Below are 21,223 nucleotides of genomic sequence, written 5' to 3' on the forward strand. Positions count from 1 at the left end.
AATCGAGAGCAATTTACCTCTGTTAATGACTTCACTTCCCCCAAATCTAATGTTACTTCTGGTGGGCAACAAGGAAGCATGCTTGGGTCTCTGTTGTTTCTAATCTATATAAATGATCTGCCTAACAACATATCATCTTGCATACGAATATTCGCCGATGATCGCATAATCTACCATCCAGTAACCAATAGTGATGATCATATAGCGCTCCAATGAGAACTAGAGATAGTGAACCAGTGGTGTACAGGGTGGTCCTTTATGAAAGGGAACACGCGAGCACGGGGCCCGTGCTCTGCGGAGGACGCTTAGAGCGCCAGCAAGTGGCAGCAAGGTGAAGCAAGTCTGCTTGTGGCGTCATCTGTTGGCGGCCAGAATAACCAGGCATGGCTGACAGGCAAGTGCCTGCTTGAATTAGCTGGAACGCCCCTCTCCCCCCTCCTTGCATGACTGTTGTGCAAGGAGCAGGGCCTGCAGTGCAACGCCTGCTGCTAGCAAACCGTGTTGTATACGCAAGCGCATTGGAAACATGGAAGCGTCAACATACACCCAGTAGTTATTAGGTTCTCCTGGCGTACCTATATTAATGCGTAAGCATTCTAGGGCTTCTTCCCTCGGAACTTTGTTCATCCGTTCGTCCGCTTTTCTGTCTTTAAAGCATGACATGATGCACTGCATGCTTAGGTGTACATGAGGTCCTACGGATTTGTATATGGGAATGCCTTATGACTACGTATGACTAATGAGATTTGTGATTTTGCCTATACATAGTGAGTACTGAGAGGTATAAGTGTAAGTAAGGTTAATAAAAACTAATAAGATTAGTTATAGTAAAATTAGTTAAGTGTAACACTAATTAATTGGGGGTAATTAGAAATATTGAGGCAAATTAAAATAAATTTATGTTAAATTATTAGACTAATCAAAAGTTACTAAGGTTCAATCAATGGAGCCTAATCAAGAATTAAGGGTACCTTGAGATTAGTTAGACCTAATTAAGTAAACTTAATTATTAATTGCAGATATAAACGTCCTTGTCATAACCTTAAGTAAAGTTAAGTAAGTAATTAAGCAAACATAGCCATTATAGAAATAACTAAGTCTGAATAATAAATAACAAAATTAAGTTTATTTATCTAAGGTAAAGTTTCACTTGAGTGCACTTCTCTCCTAAACCGCTCGGAATAAGGTTAGGTTTATTCACGCTATGGGGGGAGGGGGTTGCCAGGGCTGCGTACTGCAAAAAGTATGCAGAAACTCTACTGGAGTTGTCAAAGTGTGCATAAGCCTACCCCCAAATATAAGTTGGCCCAACCCCAAATTTCAACTTGTCCCACTACCAAATTTGAGTTGGCCCACCACTAAGGGAAATAGTAGAGGCTTATCACACTAGAAAAGAAGGAGATAAATGTGTAAGCTCTCCCTCTCTTGCCTTGTCGGGAAAAGAAATAGCATTTTTGGATGAACAATTATGATGTTGGTGATTGCAGATGTTCTTGCGACTGGGTGTGCGCGTGCCTATGCTGAATAAGGTATAAATGGCTGGTGAATTTCAAATAAACTTCCAGTTGGCAGTCAGCGCTTGTCTGTGGTATTTGTTTCCTTGTGTCCTTGTTTTATTAGCGCTGTTTAACCTCAGTTCCAAATTTCTCCAATTTCCAAGTTGGCCCACCCCGACAATTTTAAGTTGTCCCACCCCCAAATTTATGTTATGTTAGCCTACACCCAAATTTCAAGTTGGCCCACCCCTAAATTTCAACTTGGCCCACTACCAGATTTAAATTGGCCCACCCACAAATTTAAAGTTGGCTCATCTCCAAATTTTAAGTTGGCCCATGGCACATACTGAAATTTAAATTGGCCCACTCCCAAATTTCAAGTTGACCCACTCCTACTATAGGTTTCCCCATGCATTTTCTGTGGACCCTTTGTATCTGGTGTTGTTCCCTCTAATCAATATTTTTTTTCATTGTTCCTCATTGCTTATAAAACTACCAATCATCTACATTTACACTATTATAATAATTAAATGTCGTAATGTCGCACATTACGCATTTTTGGTCAAATACAAGGCATTACACTTTTTTCGTGGCGGACAGATCTTGCTGCTGTCCTCGCCAAAGAATGCATACGCATTAAAATACGCTGGGAGTGCCTATTAACTAGCAGGCAAATGTTGGTCCTTCCACGTTTCCAATGTGTTAGCATACCAAGTGCAGTTTGATACCAGCAGACGCTGCATTGCAGGCCCCGCCTGTTGCCCATCACCTGGCGTGGGAGGCAGTCCACAGCTGCTTGCCTATCAGCCGTGTCTGCTTAGTCTGGCCTACAAGCGGACATGCTTCCGCTTGCTGCCTGTTTCTGGCGCTCTACACAGGCTGCATGCTCGCATGTTTCCTTTCATAAAGAACCACCCTGTACTATATGGCTCATGAAACTAAACGTATCAAAATGTAAAACAATGTATTTCACCTGTGAATCTGTTAATTTACAGTTTATCTACCACATTAACAATAGTATTATATCCCCGACTGCACAATATGAGTACCTTGGTCTGGAGCTTACACCTAACCTATCATGGTCTGAGCATATTACGTGTGTCTCTGCCAATGTCCAAATCATTAGGTTTTTTGCACCGGAACTTGCGCAGTGTTCTATCTGCCTTGCGTAAAATGGCTTACTTTTAATGTTTGTGCAACCCCAGCTTGAGTACGCGTCACCCATTTGGTCTCCACACCAGCAATACTTAATTGAAGCGTTGGAAATCATTCAGAATAGGGCAAGTCGTTTCATTATTTATAATTACAGTGCCCAGTCTAGCATAACGCAGATCAAAGCCAAACTATCATTGGAGTCGTTGAGTACTCACCGTGATATTGCATTGCTGTCATTATTCCATAAATTCATTCACTCTGACGGATTATCCCTACCATGCTTGAAACACCACATCTTCACATCGTGCAGATTGTGCAATAATTTCAGCCATGTCCACGTATATGGAGTTACACAAGCAGTTAACTTTTCACCACTGCCTCGTGCTATCTGTCTCTGGAACAGCCTTCTGGATAGCATCGCTTCATTCAGAAATCATGATGCCTTTTGCAGTAATTTAGTCAAACGTTTTGCTCCACACTGTGCGTAGGGTTGAGTTAGTACATGGGTACTTATCAATCCCATTACATTTACGTTTTCAATACAATGGCATGCATTATGCCACGTGTTTGTTTTGTCTTTTTTTTCAACATTACGCAGTGTATAACTTCTCAACACAAATTATCTTGCTGCTTTTATGTAATACTTCTTGCTGTTCTTGCTGTTTTTATGCAATGCTTATCTGTTCAGTCCTTTTCTTCTTTTCTTTCTTTTTTTTACATCTTTCTGTACATATGTAAACTTCATCGTTTTATGACAATATTTGAATCCCTTTATGCAACGATATCTTTTTACTGATTGTATCTTGTGGTAAACTGTGCCATATGCCCCCCTCACGCTATGCCTCTTCGTAGGCCTGTGAGGTCTTTCTAAATAAATAAATAAATGAATGAATGTGCACACAATGGTGCTCCCCATTGAACTAAATGGCAGTGAGTAACATAATGGTTAGAAAATACTCCCCCTTCGTCCCTTACTTAACAGGCCCCCGGCGTCAGATGGTAGAAATGGAGGGGAAAGTAGAAGACCTGGACAACAAGGTTAGGATTCTTGAGAAACAAAATATGCAGCTAAAGGGCAAGGTAAGTCTTATTTCCTTGTGGTACATAATTGTGACGCGCATACATTGTTTATCTTTTTTAGAGTGCAGCTCTTAGGCGCCCGTTCCAGCAGCGAGCAGCAGCGTTCCCGCTGTAACTCAACAAACGAGCAGAGCGAAAGATGAGAGCAAGTGCGGCACGCAGTGGGGGAAGAAAAAAAAAAACAAAGCGGCGAGAGAGAATAGGCGCGAGGAGGAAAGCGGAAAGGAGGGTGAAGCAGAACCATGAGGCAGAAAGCGGAGCAGGGTATGGCGAAAGTGTCAGAAGAAAAGCGCAGCGTGGCGACGGTGGCTACAAGATGGTTCCAGAGTAGCGCGCGTCGTCTGGGAGGTTTGTTGGCGGTGGCTTCTGTAAATCGCGCCCATGCATCACCCACGCACTGTCTCTCGCAGTCTCCAGGACGCAGTGGCACCACACTTCGCTCCGTTTGCAACATGCCGCACAAGACCAACTGTCCACACCAGCCAATATATTGCGAAATGAAAATACGTATAGAGTTGCACTCAGATTTCGCATTAGGGAGTGTCGTAACCATCAGTGAATATTTCTTTTTTACCATTTTCCACTGTCTAACCACTCTTAAAAAGTTATTGCTCGGCACAAGACACACCTACATGTATCCGAAATTTCCAAAGTGTTGTCGCTGATTCTATAGCGAAAGAGTCTTATCTAATCAGACTGCACACACAACACGAATGGTAGTGTACATTCTCGAATATATGCAAGCACCAGCAATTATGCTGGAATCTACAATGAGTTATGTACAAATCCACACCTCATTTGACCTGTAGATAATATTTTGATGACCCGACGACTTTGCTCACCGCTGTTATTCTGCGTTGAGTGTTGCTTGTTTTGCTGGGCACAAGTTCACCCAATAAAGAGCTCAATTTTTAACTAGCGCTATTGGCAATTCTATTCTTCACTGTCACTACAACGTGATAAAAGTAACCCTGTTGTCTTTTTTCTTTTAGCAGAATCAGAACTTATTTTTAGAAGTTGGGTCACATTATAAGTATTTAGTATACAGAAGGAAGTTCCATAGTCAAAGACTTTATTAGGACCTCGTTTTGTAGAAAAATGGCTGGGACCAACTGTTGAGGTCCTGATGAAGATAAATCTCCTAAATTCAATTCAATTCAATTCAAGATCAGTTTATTCAAATTCAGCCTGAGGCTTCACTTGTTCGCCCATTGTTGGAACATTTCAAGTCTCCATCTTGACCATTTGTTTTGCCTATTATCAAGTTTTATAATATTGCATGTGTCATGTACTTTATTGTCAACTGTCTGCAAGCCTGTACACTTGTGTGCTCGGTCCTGCTCAGGCAGAATTTTCAAATAAGCCTCGTTTGTCTTTTGTGTTTTCTGTCCCTAGAATTCTGTACAGCTGCCATTTGGGGGATTGGCTTTCATAATTGATTTTCACATTAATGTAACCTAACCGAGTTCATCAGCTTCATAGTTTTTATGAATAGAATGACTGAAGCTTACAGTAATAAGCTCCAAAACTTTTTGAACAGTTATGGGAGGGTTAAGGTGTAACACTAAAACAGTTTAACCTCATTATATCAAAGTTGCATCTCACATGAAAATAGCTGCATTATATTTCATATTTGTTATAAGCATATATTTGTGGCATGCTGATATTGGCGAGAAATATGTTGGATTTACTTTGTTAGTATAGGTGATAATTTGTTATATCAAAGTTTGACTGTATATGGTTGCCCAACTTAAAAAAAAAAAAGGAAAATGAGACACTGTGCATCTAGAATAGAATTAGTGCAAATGGATGGTGTTTAGAAGATGTTAACGTATATCAGTTTATGTATAGGAGAAAAATTTCATTCCCGAGTACATGAGGACTTTTAGAAATTGGTGAATGTGGGTGTTCGATTTGTGGAGGGGAAATGCATAGAATGAAATGTGGAAAAATGTGTGTGTTTGCATTAAACTGTTTTTATTTTCTTACACTTGCTGAACTTGGAGAGAATAATGCAAGAAAAGTATGTGTACTCAATATACCTTCATCTCTGAGGCATAGATTCCTTGGTGCACAATAAATAACACTTCTGTGGGCACTGTGAGTGGTTTGAACCTGGACATTTGAAGCGCTGTGAAGGTGTACTTCCTGTGTCTGGGCAGTGGTGGCAATGCCAGCCTGTCGGATATAGCACTGAAACAAACAAACAGATTAAAGTATGGTTTATGTTCTATAATTTAGTTGAATTTGTGTACTTGAACCCAAATCAAGCATTAAAATCTTGATTCACTGCAGTTATAGGGTGCAGTTATGGGGTGAAGTGGTGTTTTTCTTATATAGTGTCTCCATTCTTCATTTCTAGCTGCAAGTCAGCAGGCAGCTTATCGCTACAGCTACACAATTTCAAGGTCCTTATTCCAGGGTTCAGCCACGGGTCAACTCTGTGAGTCATTGGCATCTTTGATGCTTGAGTTCGATGCCTGTGTAACGTGTAACAACAGACGCTTTTCAATACGTTTGTTTGCATTTATTAACATGGACTGATAGCGGGACAACTAAGGCATTAAATTGCTATGATAGAGGTTGCAACTTGATTCTAAACTGTATTAGCTACATATTAGGCCAAGTATTAAAAGATTAAGACCAAGTACAGGTCGACATTTGTCTTTACTACACCTAGCTGTAATGAATTTGCATGCCAACATGTGTGAGATAGCGGGTGGGAATAGACACTTAAAAGTGGCACAAGCATTATGCATTACAAGAGGTGTTGGGCCGTATTTTTTCTAAATTCACGTACGAGTGCATATTTCATTTTGTAGTGTGTATATCAGTGTCTGACAGATACATTTATCTGTCAATATGCAGTCTAGAGCAAGTTACGAATTTTGATCTAGTTTCTTTTTCAAGGAAGTTTATCTATTTAAGAATCTGTGTTTGCTAGGTTTGTGAATTTATGTTTAAAATTTATTAAATAAATCACATGGGACCCATACTCTTGCTTACATTACTGCAATCATTGAAGGTGGCAATGTGAGTGTGGATCTGGTTTCACTGAGTGCTGGTTCTCTTTTTCTTTTAATAAATGCCTTTAAAAAATATCCCATCTAGAATGCCATCATATATGATGGCAACTATGTTGATGACTATCTCCCTCTGCTCAGTTTATGAATGAATTATTGCACACATCAGTGTGAAGTAATATATGTTATGAAGTATTTTTTTTTTAAATCTGCATCACAATAGTAAGAGTGCCAACAGGGGTATTTGTAGTCTTTGCACTGGAATGACTAGAACAGTGCAAAGTGAAGCAACGAAGCTAGGAAAAAAATTCCAATTAGAAAGTTGCAGGGCAGTTTGCAAAACGTCCAATTAGACAGTTTCTAACTTTCTATCTATTAAATATTAGTGTTTTTAAGCTTACTTTGGATTCCCTCAAAATACAGAAAAGTAGCGTGTGACATACCCATTTGCGTGCCGTGATTGCAACGCTCCCAAACTGTCCGCATACAAATGAACATAGCATATAGCAGGGCACGCTGCCACTTAAAAGGCGACAGGGTAGTGACGAAGACATTGGTTGTGTGATTTACACCAGCGATGTGCTCCGCTCGTGGTGGTTCATGATAGCAATAAGCAGACGCAGTGGCAGCACACCCGGCCAAATGCTATGTTCGTTTGTGGGCGGAACGCTTGGGAACAGTGCAATCACGACGCTCAAGCGGGCATGTCACGTGGTGTTTTTTTGTATTTCCCGGGCATCCGGAGTAATCTGGAAGACACTAATACTTAATAGATAGAAAGACATAAAGTGTTTATTCGGACGTTTTGCAAACCGCTCTGAAAACTTTGTAATTGGAATTTTTTTCCTAGCTTCGTTGCTTCAGAAGTTGGTTAATTAATCTTGACTAATTATCTAATTAAGCAAAATACAGAAGGTAACGTGAAACACTACATACAAAAGTGAGCAACATGCATTTGGTCGTGCCATCGTCTTAGAGCGCATCGGCATATTTTTAAATTCTGGCTAAAGTTAGCTGAAACACCCTGTATATATATATATTGAAAGGAATGATGCAGTCGTGACAGAATCAGGAATACGATACATTAACTTTGCTTACAACTCGCACTTTAAGGAATGTTTCTGGTGAGGCTATGTTCTAAATGTTGTTTTATCATTTCCTTTACATTATAAATATATGACAGAGAGTATTTTAGTTCCCTTTCAATATGCCTGATTGAGGAAGGTTTGCATGTGTAGCTGGTAACGTGTCACCATGTGGTTTCTGTGCAATTTTATAAACATTGATGCTTTCAGTAAGTTTAGTTGACGTGAACTGGCTGCCACATTCTCATTGTGAATGTTTCATTTTACAGTGGCATGCAGCATACAGTCAAACTTCTTTATACCAGCCTTTAAAGAAAGTCCCTGCGAGTTCGATATGAGTGTGTAAATTTCATGTTGCCATGATTCTTTGAAGCATGTCGCTAAAGGGAGACAAAAAGGTCGTTAAATTACCTCTAAATTTTACTGCAAGGTCATAAAAATTGTCGCTAAAGCTTTTGAGTAATTTTAAGTAAAAGTAAGCATGTTGGAACACTATAATATTAGCTAATGTGGCATAAATCATTTACCGAAACATCTCATGTTTGTCTAGGGTCCGTGTGAGTGAGAAATAAACTGAATTTACCAGAAGTGTGTAATGGGCTTTTACTTACACAACAATGGACAATGGCTGCGGAAATTCGGCATTTATCTTCAGATTCTGAGGTTACAAATGCAGCACAATTCAAAAGAACATGAGTAATATGATTGTTCTAGCACCATAAAGGCACTTGGTCCACATTATCCCTGCAAATTGTCTAGTTATCGGCACTCCTGAAGGGAAAGCTAAATTCTGCCACACGCACTTGGTCGAATGTTAACATGGTGATAACAATTACGTCACCTTTATGCATGTCAAAGACTGCGCCTCTGCCCCTTGATCTAGCTGAACACTCCCTGCAGTACTAATTTGTCCAAAAGCCACAAAATAAGGAAGCGTGTTTGCAGTCGCTTGAAAAAGCCCAGGTTATCCTATGTGTATGCCTTTGAACAGTCAATCTGTCTTATTATTGCTGCACTTCCTGCATTCTATATCTCACATTAACATTGACTGCAATGGGTTTTGTTAAATTTATTTACTGCTACTCTTGTAAATTTCCACCAGTCGAACATATTTGGTGAGAGTACAGAACACAAAGCGTTAAGACCCATTCAAATCGGTATCGTAAAGAATTAAAAAAAAGAAAGTGTGAGAACTTTGTAAATCCAGTGAAGCTTTGAAGCACAATGCGAAGACCACCGATGTGAAAGCAACCATTGCTTCATCATGGTCACAGCAGCCACGTGTCGTACACCCAATTTCGGCTGCTTATATGTAGCTCTTGAATAAGGAAGTGCATTTTTAAAGCAACTTTCTAACTTCAATGTTGCTAACATGTCATCAATTGTTCAGTCACATCGCTTAAAAAAGTTGCTGGTCACTAAATAGAAAACATTGTTGCTAAAGAGCCATGAAACTCACTATCTAGCAAAAAAGATAGCTAAAATGGCCACACTGGTTATTTGATGTAGAAATATTTTAAATATTAAATTTGACTACTTAAAAGAGATATGATGATGAAGGTGTTTATTTTAAATTTTTTTAACGGAACCTAATTTACCCGTAGAGATGCTGATCGGCTGCTTGGAGAACGTTCCAATGCCATAAAATTGCATGTCCACTGTCCGGTGCAAGCACACCTGTGCACATTATGATGGCTGACATTTGCACATGTCTTTTTAAGGGCTGTGGACATGGAAAGGCATGGTGTGCTGCTAATGCACACAGCGCATGCCACGGTAGAAGAAATTGTTTTTATTTTTCTTTCTTCACATTAGGCATGATAGTCATGTGGGAAAGACAATTTAAGATATTTTGGTGCTTTGAGAAGTTCTAGTTATTGGGTGTGGATAAGATTGTCATTTAATGTAATCATAGTTTCTGCTATGTATTCTTGCTGCAGTCTCATAATGCTAAGGAAATATTCTGTATGAGGGCTGATTTGATTTAAACGAATTGAGTTGCTGCATGCTTTGACTGTGTAGAATGCCACATCTGCCGCATGTATGTTAAAAAGGCAACTAAGTCTTCATTTTCTTGGTGTGCTCCTGAACCTGGCAAGCAGTTCATAAATGTGATTGAATACACTTTATACTTCTGCTCTGCTTGTATACTGATGCTGTGTGAATGCATGCCTAAAAGAACTGTGGCGGATTTCTCTTTTCTTTCCTCCTTGTTCTTCCAGGGTTTGCGCCGTCCCATTCAAAAGCCTCGTCCATTTGGAAATGAGTCTTCAGCGACTGGTGTTTCCTTGCAGAAGTAAAAACAAATTTGTTGTGTTGCTTTCATTACATACAGTCTACGCTTGTTACAACAGACCCGTGTACAACACTTTCGGATATAACGGACCATATTTCAGCCTTTGTTTGTTCTACCTATTTTATTAATGCAACGAAGTTCACTTTTAACAGACTGCGCTGCAATAAAACTATCGGCTACAGCAGATGAAATTCAACATTGGACGTGATCGCCGCTCAGTATTGTGCATACGAGGGAGCAAGGCGGGGCGGAAACGCACTGTCTTCTTTCGCGCACGAGGCATGTGGTGGGGAGGGGGAGAGAGAGGAATTTTACTCCGGCGGCTGCTGTTTACGGCGCGGCCACCGTATCTTGGAAGCTATCTGCGATGTGGACAAAGTGCGCACCCACGCGGGCGCCGTACCTTGAAAGCGATCTGTGATGTGAATAAAGTGCGCACCTGTGTGGGCCTCGTCTTCAAAGCGATCTGTGATGTGGACAAAGTGCGCCCAGTGCCGGTAACTTTCGTGTGCGCTGTGCTTTTGACGTTTAGTTCGCATCGAAGCAAGAGACAGCACGAAGGTCAATTCGGTCGCTGCTGCTACCACGCTTATTTTGCTTAATTTGCTATCACAACCGATGCTTCGTCTTTCGAGCGAAACTGCGACCTTTTTTTTTTTACTTTGGACGTTCAGTCACTCACTCTTTGCAATAAGGTTGTTAGACATCCCGACAAAAGCTCGGAAGTGAGGCATTTCGGATGTTATGGACTTCGGATAAAACGGACATTTTTCTGCCGGATTATCAGGGTCCATCGGAACGAGAGTCGACTGTATATGTAATTATGCCATTTTTGGACAGCTGTTTTAGCAAATGAATTGTGTGCTTGAAAACTTTAGTAGCTTTTAGGTTGAAACTCAAAATGTCATGTGGCTCACCAGATAATCTGATCGGTAGGTGGCCTTAAGTATCTGCCAAAACTGCACTCTTAAATTCTAAGGCATGCAACATGCGTAACTTTAGGCGATAAGCAGACTTCACTTCTTTATAGCAGCTGCATTTCTTTGAAATTTTCAGAAAGATGGGAGCTTCTGATTTAGTACATGCACCTCCATATGTGGTCAGCCTCATCAAGGAAGCAAAAGAGGAAATTGAGAAACTGTAAGTGTGAACTTTGTGCCATTATATTCTTGGTTTGCTGTTCAAGTGTCCACAATCTTTTCCTTGTTAATTGCCTAGTGGGTTGCTTTACTCACCATGATAAATTGAAGTTCACTTTGTCGTATAGTTTTTGCACAGTAAAGTTCATGAAAGTATCTGTTAGTGTGAAGAGCTCAAGCACCTTTGAAGGTTGCTTATACAAAAATAAAGTGATTAGTACCTATAAGTATGCTTGACTTCTGTTTTCTTATACATGCACTGTGACCTGTGGTTGCTCTCGCCCATGCAGGGAAGCAGTCGTGGAATCTCAGCGCTTGCAGTTGGCTGAAGTGGCAGAGCAGGCACGCTTTAGGGAAGCAGAACTTCAAACTGAGTTGTCTGAGATGAAGGAACAGGCAAGTCACTGGAATACAACTAAGTTCCCTGCCCTGCCATTTGAATGGTCATTTATTTAGCTCTATGTTTTAGAGAAATAGTATATTTTGCAGTTTTGTACAAACTTAGTGAAACCTGAAGTACAGTGAAGGTGCTTACCTTATGACATCATGGACTTTATGTGCTTGTCTGTGTAGCTGTTGTTTTTCCTGTGGTATAATGTTTGCTTTCTGTGAGTCGTGCATATGGGACCAAGTTCAGTTGCAAATACTGAAAGATATCTATAGCGGCTCCACAGCCAACGTAGTCCTCCATAAAGAAAGCAACAAAATCTCAATAAAGAGGGCGTCAGGTAGGGAGATACGATCTCTCCAATGCTATTCACAGCGTGTTTACAGGAGGTATTCAGAGACCTGGATTGGGAAGAAGTGGGGATAAGAGTTAATGGAGAATACCTTAGTAACTTGCGATTCGCTGATGATGTTGCCTTGCTTAGTAACTCAAGGGACCAATTGCAGTGCATGCTCACTGACCTGGACAGGCAAAGCAGAAGGGCGGGTCTAAAAATTAATCTGCAGCAAACTAAAGTAGTGTTTAACAGTCTCGGAAGAGAACAGCAGTTTATGATAGGTAGCGATGCACTGGAAGTGGTAAGGGAATACATCTACTTAGGGCAGGTAGTGACCGCGGATCTGGATCATGAGACTGAAATAATCAGAAGAATAAGAATGGGCTGGGGTGCATTTGGCAGGCATTCTCAGATCATGAACAGCAGGTTGCCATTATCCCTCAAGAGAAAAGTGTATAACAGCTGTGTCTTACCAGTACTCACGTATGGTGCAGAAACCTGGAGGCTTACGAAAAGGGTTCTACTTAAATTGAGGACGACGCAACGAGCTATAGAAAGAACAATGATGTGTGTAAAGTTAAGGGATAAGAAGAGAGCAGATTGGGTGAGGGAACAAACGCGATTTAATGACATCTTAGTTGAAATCAAGAAAAAGAAATGGGCATGGGCAGGACATGTAATGAGGAGGGAAGATAACCGGTGGTCATTAAGGGTTATGGACTGGATTCCAAGAGAATGGAAGCGTAGCAGGGGGCAGCAGAAAGTTAGGTGGATGGATGAGATTAAGAAGTTTGCTGGAACAGCATGGCCACAATTAGCACATGATCAGGGTAGCTGGAGAAGTATGGGAGAGGCCTTTGCCCTGCAGTGGGCGTAGCCAGGCTGATCATGATGATGATAGTTCATTGTGGACATTGTAATATGATTAATAATGCAAGTCTACTGTTATACAGTTAAACCTCGATATAACAAACTTCAATATAATAAAATTCTTGATGTAACGAAGTATTTAACTGTGCTTTAACCTCTTGTCCATAGAACACCGTGTATATAGAACCTCAATATAACGAAGTTTTTTACATGTTATTTCAATATAACGAAATTTCACTGCCCCCACAAGCTAATACCGAGACAATAAACGGAAACTTCTGCGGATGCAGATGGTCAAAGGATTGAATCACAAGCGGCTGTTCGCAAACGCACGTCTAAAATCACACGCCGCCGCGTGTCAAGAGCAAGCGCCGCCGAAGTGGAGCCACATCATCTTCCTATGAAGTCCAACTGCGATGATATCCTATCGCGCTCCGCGCGCTGTGTGCTTTAGGTGCGAGTGAAATAGTGCGAGGGTGAGACGAAAAAGATGGTGGCTTCACGAGTGCCGCCTTCCCACGCTAGCAAAGGGAAAGAGGGGAGGGGAGCGGCTCACGGTAACCCGATCAAGCATGCACGATGGGGCGGGCGGAGTGGGGGACAAGTTGGCGCGCATTTTGGCCATGGCTGCGCATGGCTGTGAGCGCGACTGAGCGCATGCGCAGCTGCGTACCCCCGCTTTAGAGGTAATCTGCTGCGTGTGCAAAGAGTGGGCGTGCAGAAACGGCGTGGCATCATGTAAGCTATCTTTCCGCGCATATAGTATTGGAGGTTGCATAATCTCGAGTTTCAGTGACCTGTTGGAGCGAGAGGCAGACGAAGCATTCGCTCTCTGCCGCCGGCGCTTTTCATGATAGCGTCGTTCCAGCGCGGGCGACGCTATCAGCCATTAGGGTGGATTGCGGGTGAAAGTGTGGCTGGCTTCACTTTATTCGTACTACCGATGTGAAGATATCGTTGGTGTGGCATGATACCATGTCATTCGTTGTCGACTCTTAAATTCATCAGAAGTAATTGTTTTCTCATTCAAATTTACCTTTTTAGGTTGTCTGACAATTCGGAAAATTCTGAAGCCCCTTTCTATGTCAGAAAAATCGATAAAGGTTGAATTTTAATACAACAAAATTGCGATATAATGAAGCAAATTGCCGATTTTACTGACTTCGTTGTAGCGAGGTTTAACTGTATTTGGTTTCGCTCTTTTAGTTTAGAATTTTCTGCTTTTCTGTTGCTCATTATTGTGTTATGTTGCATTCTAAATATACATTTAGGTAAATCAGGGTCAAGTTCGCTACATTCAGGGAAATGTGGATATCTTAAGTCTGCGACGAGATGCAGAACACTATGCCCTTCGAGAATCAACTTTCAAGTCTGAGCTTGAAGCTCTAGACAAGGTGAGTGTTCTTGTTCTCCTGGCTTCACTGTCTGCAATGCCAATTTTACCTATAAGTCTCAAATTGTGATGGGTCAACCAACTCAGCATCCCCCAGCTTTACTTTTTCGTATTGAAATGGTAGCAACTGTAATATAATGCCGGGGCAATGAAGCAATATAAAGTGCAAGGTACCTGCTTCTATGTTACTGTGAATAAGGGTGATCTAAGATATAATACTATTATAAGGGCGAACTGGTTTTTGGCCAAATATGTTACCCTTTATTGGAAAAATTGAAGTTGCATCCAAGAACAATACAGTAGGCTTCTTTTAAGATGACCTTGAAGGGATCATGAAAATATGTTAGCCTTACTAAAAGTTTGTCTTATGGGGCCCTGAAACGCTTTTTTTTTAATCCGAGGGTAAATGCCTCAGGGCATACAGGGGTATGGGATGGGGGTGAATAAGGATGATTAAATGAATGAAAAAAGGTTTGCTGATCTAATGTAGTCCAAGAAGGATCGATGAAACGTTTTTTGAACATAGTAAGAAAATGTTACCGATCTGTAGAAGAGGTGCCTGTGAACATGCGAGCCAATTATTACTCCACTGCATGCAGGGTGTTGAACCAGAATTCTTTCGGGTTGAATCCTTTTAGGTTCAGTTCTGGGTTGAGTTCCCGAACATGATTCCATTCCTGTTCTAACTGGTTCAAACGGGTTTGGAGCAACAACAACAAAAAAAAAAAGAGTTTTTTGTTTTGTTTTACTTTTTTCTACGTTTTCGTTTCTCTGTGTTTTCGTTTCTCTGTCACGTTGGTATAAAAACAAATTCACAATTAGGTTTCTTTTTGTAAATGTTGTGACTTGGCCAACTTAACTGTACAATCCACTGCAAAATGTTTTCCATGGGAGGCCAACAGTTACAACACTAGCTGAAGCAAAATAAAAGGTTTGCAGGGACACTTAAGGCTGCTTATATCACGCAGTTATTTTCTTGAGGAAAACAACAACAATGGCTCTACGTAGCTGCTGCAGTGCCGCCTTGTGCTGCATTCTCCTCGCCGACCAATGACGGTCTGTACCTCGTCTCCAAATAATGCATCCTCACCGCAATCTTCTGGCAGGCAGGCATGTAGCCTCCTGGCTACAACTCATTACAATATACACGCACTCGTTACTACACTCTTACAATATACACACACGTGTAAGCAAGTAAAGGAAAGTTATTAAATTAACACGGCAAGCTGGGCGAGTTGGTGATTGAACACGTTCCTATGGGTGGGCAGTGCAACCCAGTCGAAGGACGAGAGGAAGTACACAATACGAGCACATTGTGTACGATTGTATTGTGTACTTCCTCTCGTCCTTCATCCGGGTTGCGCTGCCCACCCATAGGAACATGAAAGTTATTAGTCAGGGTATAAAAAAAAAAAAAGAGTATTTCCTTTGTTGATGTCCTTCACGCTGCTTTACCATTCCTAACATCGAACGAACTAGCCCAGGCTTCCATCCTGCTAAAACAGTAGCCATGATATTTGTGCCTTCTGAAGAGATCATCACTGTGGTGCTATAGGAATTATTTACACTGGTAAACATTCTTTATTTGCAATTGCCATGCTATTTATAATGATGCAACTTGCGCTTTCCATGTGAAGCCAAGCTCAGCGACCTAGTAGTCAGCTTGCTATTAATCCCACTGATGTGTATGATGCTGTACACTTCATGCACATTTTCATTATTTTGGTGAATGCTTGATATTATGCAGCAGTTTGCATATTGTCTACTATGGTATCTTTTTGTTAACTCTTGTAGTTTTTGTGAATTTGGTTCATTGCAATAATTGCATCAGTTTGACACACTAAAAATTTGACACACTATTTAGCCAATATGCAGTCATGTTTGTCGTTCAAAAGGCTGTGCGTGATCACATGTTGCCCGCTTTTTTCTTTTTTTCCTTTCTTTAAAAAAATCTAATTTCGTCACAGAGGTACTGCAGCAAGCTGTAGTAAGCAGGAGTGAATGTGGGGTCCCATGACAGAATCTCTATCAGCACTGCACCTTCTGCATCCTACCAAACATTTCTTTAGGGCATTTGTAGTCCTGGCTTTGATTCTGACAGTTTCCCACTCAGTCTACTGGTAGTTGCAATCAAGTGTACATAGACCGCACTTACTATCTTGTGTCACTCTCAAATCAAGCCACACGGTTATGCTCTTTGTTGACTCTTGCTGTGGAGACAGTTTTCAGTTGACCCAGCATATAAGGGTGGTTACCTTGCCTTTTGTGTGCAGACATCCAGCTATAATGGAATGTTAACACCCAAGTGCAATTGCCATGTTTTATATGGTCAGTCATTGGTTTGGCTCTACTAGTTGCAGCAAGTCACCTAAATAAATTTCATTTGGGTGTGTGAAATGACGTTTGTTATATTACAGTCTTCACAATAAAAATGTTAGAACCAGTTTTGTACCCTTTTATTTGATAAATTGTTCAACTTCTGGTATAAATGATAATGGGATTGCACTGTTCTCAGGCTAGAACAGCAGCCAAGGAATGGTGTTATCAGGTAACTCATTTTTAACTGGAAGCTGGGAAGCCATCTTTGCAGATACAAGGATTATCAACTGGTAGCAAGATTCACTGTGGTGGCCTCCTACACAGATGCCACCAAAGAATGGTTCTTCTAATGCAGAAAAATTTATGCAGAATTTTGTTAAGAATGGAAATGGCCTTAGCACCGTCCCAATACATAGCTTTTGAGCCTCCACCCTGAGCTGACAAAGAAGAGAAATGCATGAAAGAGCACTGCATCAGTACTTGAAAATTAGTATAAGCTTAGCATTAATAACTGCTACTTTTACTGCCTAAGCTTCCTGTGTTTATTTGTCTTTGCCCACTGTTACTCTGACAATACTTCTCAGCCTTGTATATTATGTTTAGCATCTGCATTTTAATGCACCTATTTTGTTTCAGTTGCAATGAGATTGTTGAATGCACAATGAGAGCTATGCCCCTTCATGACCCTTGTCTCACGTGCTGCACTACAGCACTGTTTAGTGCCATTCTGACATGCGGCACGAGTGTGAGTTTCTCTCCTTTTTCTTTTCTTTTTGCTATAGGTGCACTCTTTACTTTGGGCCTTAGCCGTTTTACTGCTTTTTTTTTTCCCCTACTTCTCCTCAGCTTATGCCAGTGTTATTTTCATGAATTGGTTCAGTGGACACTTCATGCTACCCAGGAGCAGGTTTTTTGTTGTCGCTTTCTCTCATTTCAGTGTTTGTGAACATGTAATAAAGACTGGATGGATGAACCTGCCACACTGGCCATGGCTGCCCGTCTAATCCTCAGCTGCAGTCGTGATTTTTTTTTTGTAATGTTAGTTCAGGGAACATTTTATGCTGCATAAAAGCTCATGATCAGTCATTGTTTTTTTCTTATGCAGAAAGTGTGTGTGTGTGTGTGTGTGTGTTTTGTTTTGTTTTGTTTAGATAATCTCTCCATAAATGGCACAACAGGTATGAAATCTTGTTTATTTGGAGAGGCAGAAGATGCACTGAGAACACAAAATGAGTGTGGGTGGAGCAGGAATTGTGCAAGGATGGATGCCCCGGAAGTAGTTAAATGGTTAAGCAGCCCCTGAGTAATCACTCAAAGGCTCATCTATGTTTGAGTGTGTTGGCGAGGATTAGAAGCTGGCTTGAAATGTCCCTAATGTCTTTCATTCATTGTGTGTTTGAGGCCCGCAGCACAGCCTCATACAGCCAGCAGTTTCGAGTTGCTGTACTTGCATCAAGTTTAATATTCCGCAGCGTTTTTATGTTTCAGTAGAGTGGAAACATTTTTTTACTCCTAGTCTGTTGTATTTTATGTCACTTTTGTTCCTAGAAAATGGAGAGAGTGAGTGCTCACAACAACAGCTTGTTGGGAGAGGTAGATCAACTGACATCCCAACTGAGAACAGAGCAAGCAAACAATCTTCAGCTTGAAGAGAAATTGAGTGCTTGCGAGGCTATGCAAAAGACGATTGCAGAGGTAGGGTTTTCGACCACGCCTTTCAGCTGTAAATTTTATAATTGAGCTGTTATTGCCCTTTGGAACATTCTTTCTCTTTATTTCTGCTTTTTTACTCTGTGCCACTGAGTTTATGCATATTATGTGTAATGTTGATTGTTTGTCATAACAGCCAATAGTAGGCATCAATTAGATGTCTGCCATAGAAAGTGACATCGTAATGCTTAAAACATTGCTGTGTCAAAAGTGTACCATTTATATACTAATGCCCTCAGTATATCAGGCTACTCATTACCTGGTGCAGCAAGAAGACTCTCTTGGGTAATGCATGTATGAGCCATAATAAAAAGCCAGTGGTTGTCTGTTCAAGTTTTCAGCCACACGCACTGTTGAGAATTTTCTAGTTTTTACTTCTAGATTTTATGGCTACAAAGAATTACTAAGCTTTGAAAGTACAAATTTTGTTTTGTGCTGCCTAGGGAATTATTGCCATAATATTTGTCCCATCCTGTGTCACCTTCATTGTTGCTATTAATTTGTAAATTATTGGCCCCCAAAAGATCTGAAAACCATGAAGCATACTTGATTAAATTAAAACTAATTGAATGTGACTCACTGCATTTAAAATTGCTCTTTTTCCCACCAGCTTGAACAAAGGCTTGCTGATCTTCAACAAGAGAATGAAATATTGAAAACTGCTAATGAACAGCTTCTCAACAGGTAGGGAAATTAAAACTTTTAAGAGCTTCTTTGTTGATATCCATCAGCTTCCTAGTCCAATAATGCTTACGCTAGTGTATAATTGTCCGGTAAATATTCTGACTATTGAACTTGAGATTTGAAAACTGTAAAAGGAATCACTTAATTGCTAAAACTATCATTCCTACAGCTGCTTTGTGGACAATAATGAAAGTTGTTCTTGCAAATAATTTTTATGTGTGAACAACAATACATGTCTAGTTGTTGGTGTCTCATTCATTAAAAAGCTCATTGTAAATAGTTTACATTTTGTCATAGCTTCTTGTAGTCTTGTAATGCAGTAAAAAAAAAAATAGAGCTAACCGTATTTAATTTGCATTACATAAATTGGGCAGGGGTGGGAGAAAATGCATGGAGATATGTCTCTTGATCGATAGGAATATGATATCTTTAAATTCATTTATAGATTGCAGGATTTGTGCAGATAATTTGCTGAACTTGTGCAGCCCATTTAAAGTTGGCCTTTCATGTTCACAATGGCTTCTACCAAATCAAAGCATTGGTGCACAACTGTCAAAATCATTTCAGGGACCCTTTGACATGGTTACGATAAATTCTACTCAGTGTGTCCACAGTTTGCACATGCTGTTAGTAGACGAGCAAACTGCAGCAGGGGTGGTGGTGTGTGTTTAGTAGGCAGAACAATGTGAGCATTAAAAAGGGTGTTGGCTGCTCTGATTTTTTTTTTTTTTTTCAGCCTTGAAGGGAGTGATGCGGATGAAAATAAGTCGCACGAAGAGGCTGGTGCCCTCAAGTTGCAGATTACACAGCTAGAAGCAATTATCAAGTCTGACAATGATGAAAAAGCAGTGCTCGAAAAAGAGCTAGCAGAAAGAATTGGTAAGCAACACCAGCAAAATGTAAGATGGCCCAATGTGGTGGGTTTGGTCTGCTGTTCTTAGTAGTACATACAGATGTGAAGCTAGCAACCTCTTGCAGTGCCACATACAAAAGGCAATTGGGTCACTTGCTGTGCGTAACTTATTGTTTCTTTTGCCTGAAGTGCTGCTGCTTTAGCATAAAATAGAATTTTTTTACATGCTTCTGTATATAGTGCCCTAAAAAGTTCACTCTATTTGCATAACTCACTGTAGAGCTGTACCGGAGTCTCCAGGAAGAACATGGAAATCTTGAGAAGGCTCATGCAGAGGTAACAGCCAGGCTAGAAAATGTTGAGAAGGACTTGCAGGACCTTCAGAAGGTGAGTTTAAAAATATGCACTGCTCGGCTGTCTAGTTCTTGCTTAAGAGTATGGCTTGGCAAAACTATGTGATAATAGACAAGAAGAATTAAGTCAGTGTGTGTTTAAAATTCAATCTGGAGGGTTACCTGCAGTTTGTTTAAATATTTAAGATTGATCAACAGTTTCATTCTGGCAAATCTATGAGTGCAAATCAATGTAGGTGTACTGGTAAACAGTACATTTCTTCTGGCAAATCAGCATGTGTGAAATCGATTATCAATCTGCCTGTGTCATGGTTCATACTTGTGAACTAAATGTGCAATAGTTTGGTGCTTCCTAGTGTTATATTTTGTTCTCTCAAGAGTGGCTGCATTGCTGCACTAGACAGTTAAGTGCTTACTGAAAAAATATGAATTTAAAACAGACTGAATGCTTAAAGTAGGGCTGTTCTTTTAAAAGCATCAAGTTTTTCAGATGACATTCTTCAATGTGATACCATTATAGGCGGACCTCACATACTTTGTAGGTATCTACCAGTTTAACACAGCGTCTAACAGTCTAACACAGTGTCTCAAAGCACTAGCTATCATAAGGGAAGAATACAAGAAACTGGCACATGACACACGTGCCAGATGTTTCAAAGAGTAACTTGGTATGAAAAATGCACGTGTGCGATGGTGCCCTAATGTTTATAGAGTTTTGGGCTGCTGCGCTGGAAGACAGAGGTTCGATCCCACCATCGATCATGCATTTCTTCATAGCTTTATAGGCGGACTTCATCTATGGTAATTTGGAGGTATCTAGCCAAAAACTCAGTGTGTGTTGAGTGTACATGAGTGTGTCACAGTGTGCATGAAATCACAAGTTTATAAGAGAACGAGGTATAGAAACATCACTTTGATAATTGAGAGTGTGCAAGGTCTCCTGTGGCGCACGTGCACGCAGCTACTAAGACGTCGCAATCATCGCAATCTAAGTATGCTATTGCATACTGTTGTGCCTGGCGATCCCCCAGAACAAAGGATG

General features: G+C 40.7%; 1 protein-coding gene across 9 annotated transcripts in view; it reads left to right on the plus strand.

Annotated features, from left to right (window-relative positions):
* The window catches only part of LOC126546967 (protein fantom-like), an 80,008-nt gene that overhangs the window by 2,899 nt on the left and 55,886 nt on the right, over nt 1–21,223 (plus strand). For 8 of the 9 annotated variants that reach the window (XR_008608998.1, XM_055062780.2, XM_055062783.2 and 5 more), the window contains exons 5-14: nt 3,634–3,731; nt 6,094–6,174; nt 10,062–10,135; nt 11,192–11,275; nt 11,565–11,670; nt 14,141–14,263; nt 18,130–18,276; nt 18,902–18,975; nt 19,712–19,854; nt 20,109–20,215. Coding sequence is in view for 8 of the 9 variants with exons in the window: in XM_055062780.2 (XP_054918755.1) it covers nt 3,634–3,731; nt 6,094–6,174; nt 10,062–10,135; nt 11,192–11,275; nt 11,565–11,670; nt 14,141–14,263; nt 18,130–18,276; nt 18,902–18,975; nt 19,712–19,854; nt 20,109–20,215 (1,037 nt within the window). In the remaining variant the exon portion in view is untranslated. Of the gene's footprint in view, nt 1–3,633; nt 3,732–6,093; nt 6,175–10,061; nt 10,136–11,191; nt 11,276–11,564; nt 11,671–14,140; nt 14,264–17,222; nt 17,327–18,129; nt 18,277–18,901; nt 18,976–19,711; nt 19,855–20,108; nt 20,216–21,223 lie in introns of those variants that run through there. The other variant, XM_055062786.2, reaches the window with a different exon arrangement.

Source organism: Dermacentor andersoni, chromosome 1 (genome assembly GCF_023375885.2).
Source record: "Dermacentor andersoni chromosome 1, qqDerAnde1_hic_scaffold, whole genome shotgun sequence".
Classification (NCBI taxonomy): Eukaryota; Metazoa; Arthropoda; class Arachnida; order Ixodida; family Ixodidae; genus Dermacentor; species Dermacentor andersoni.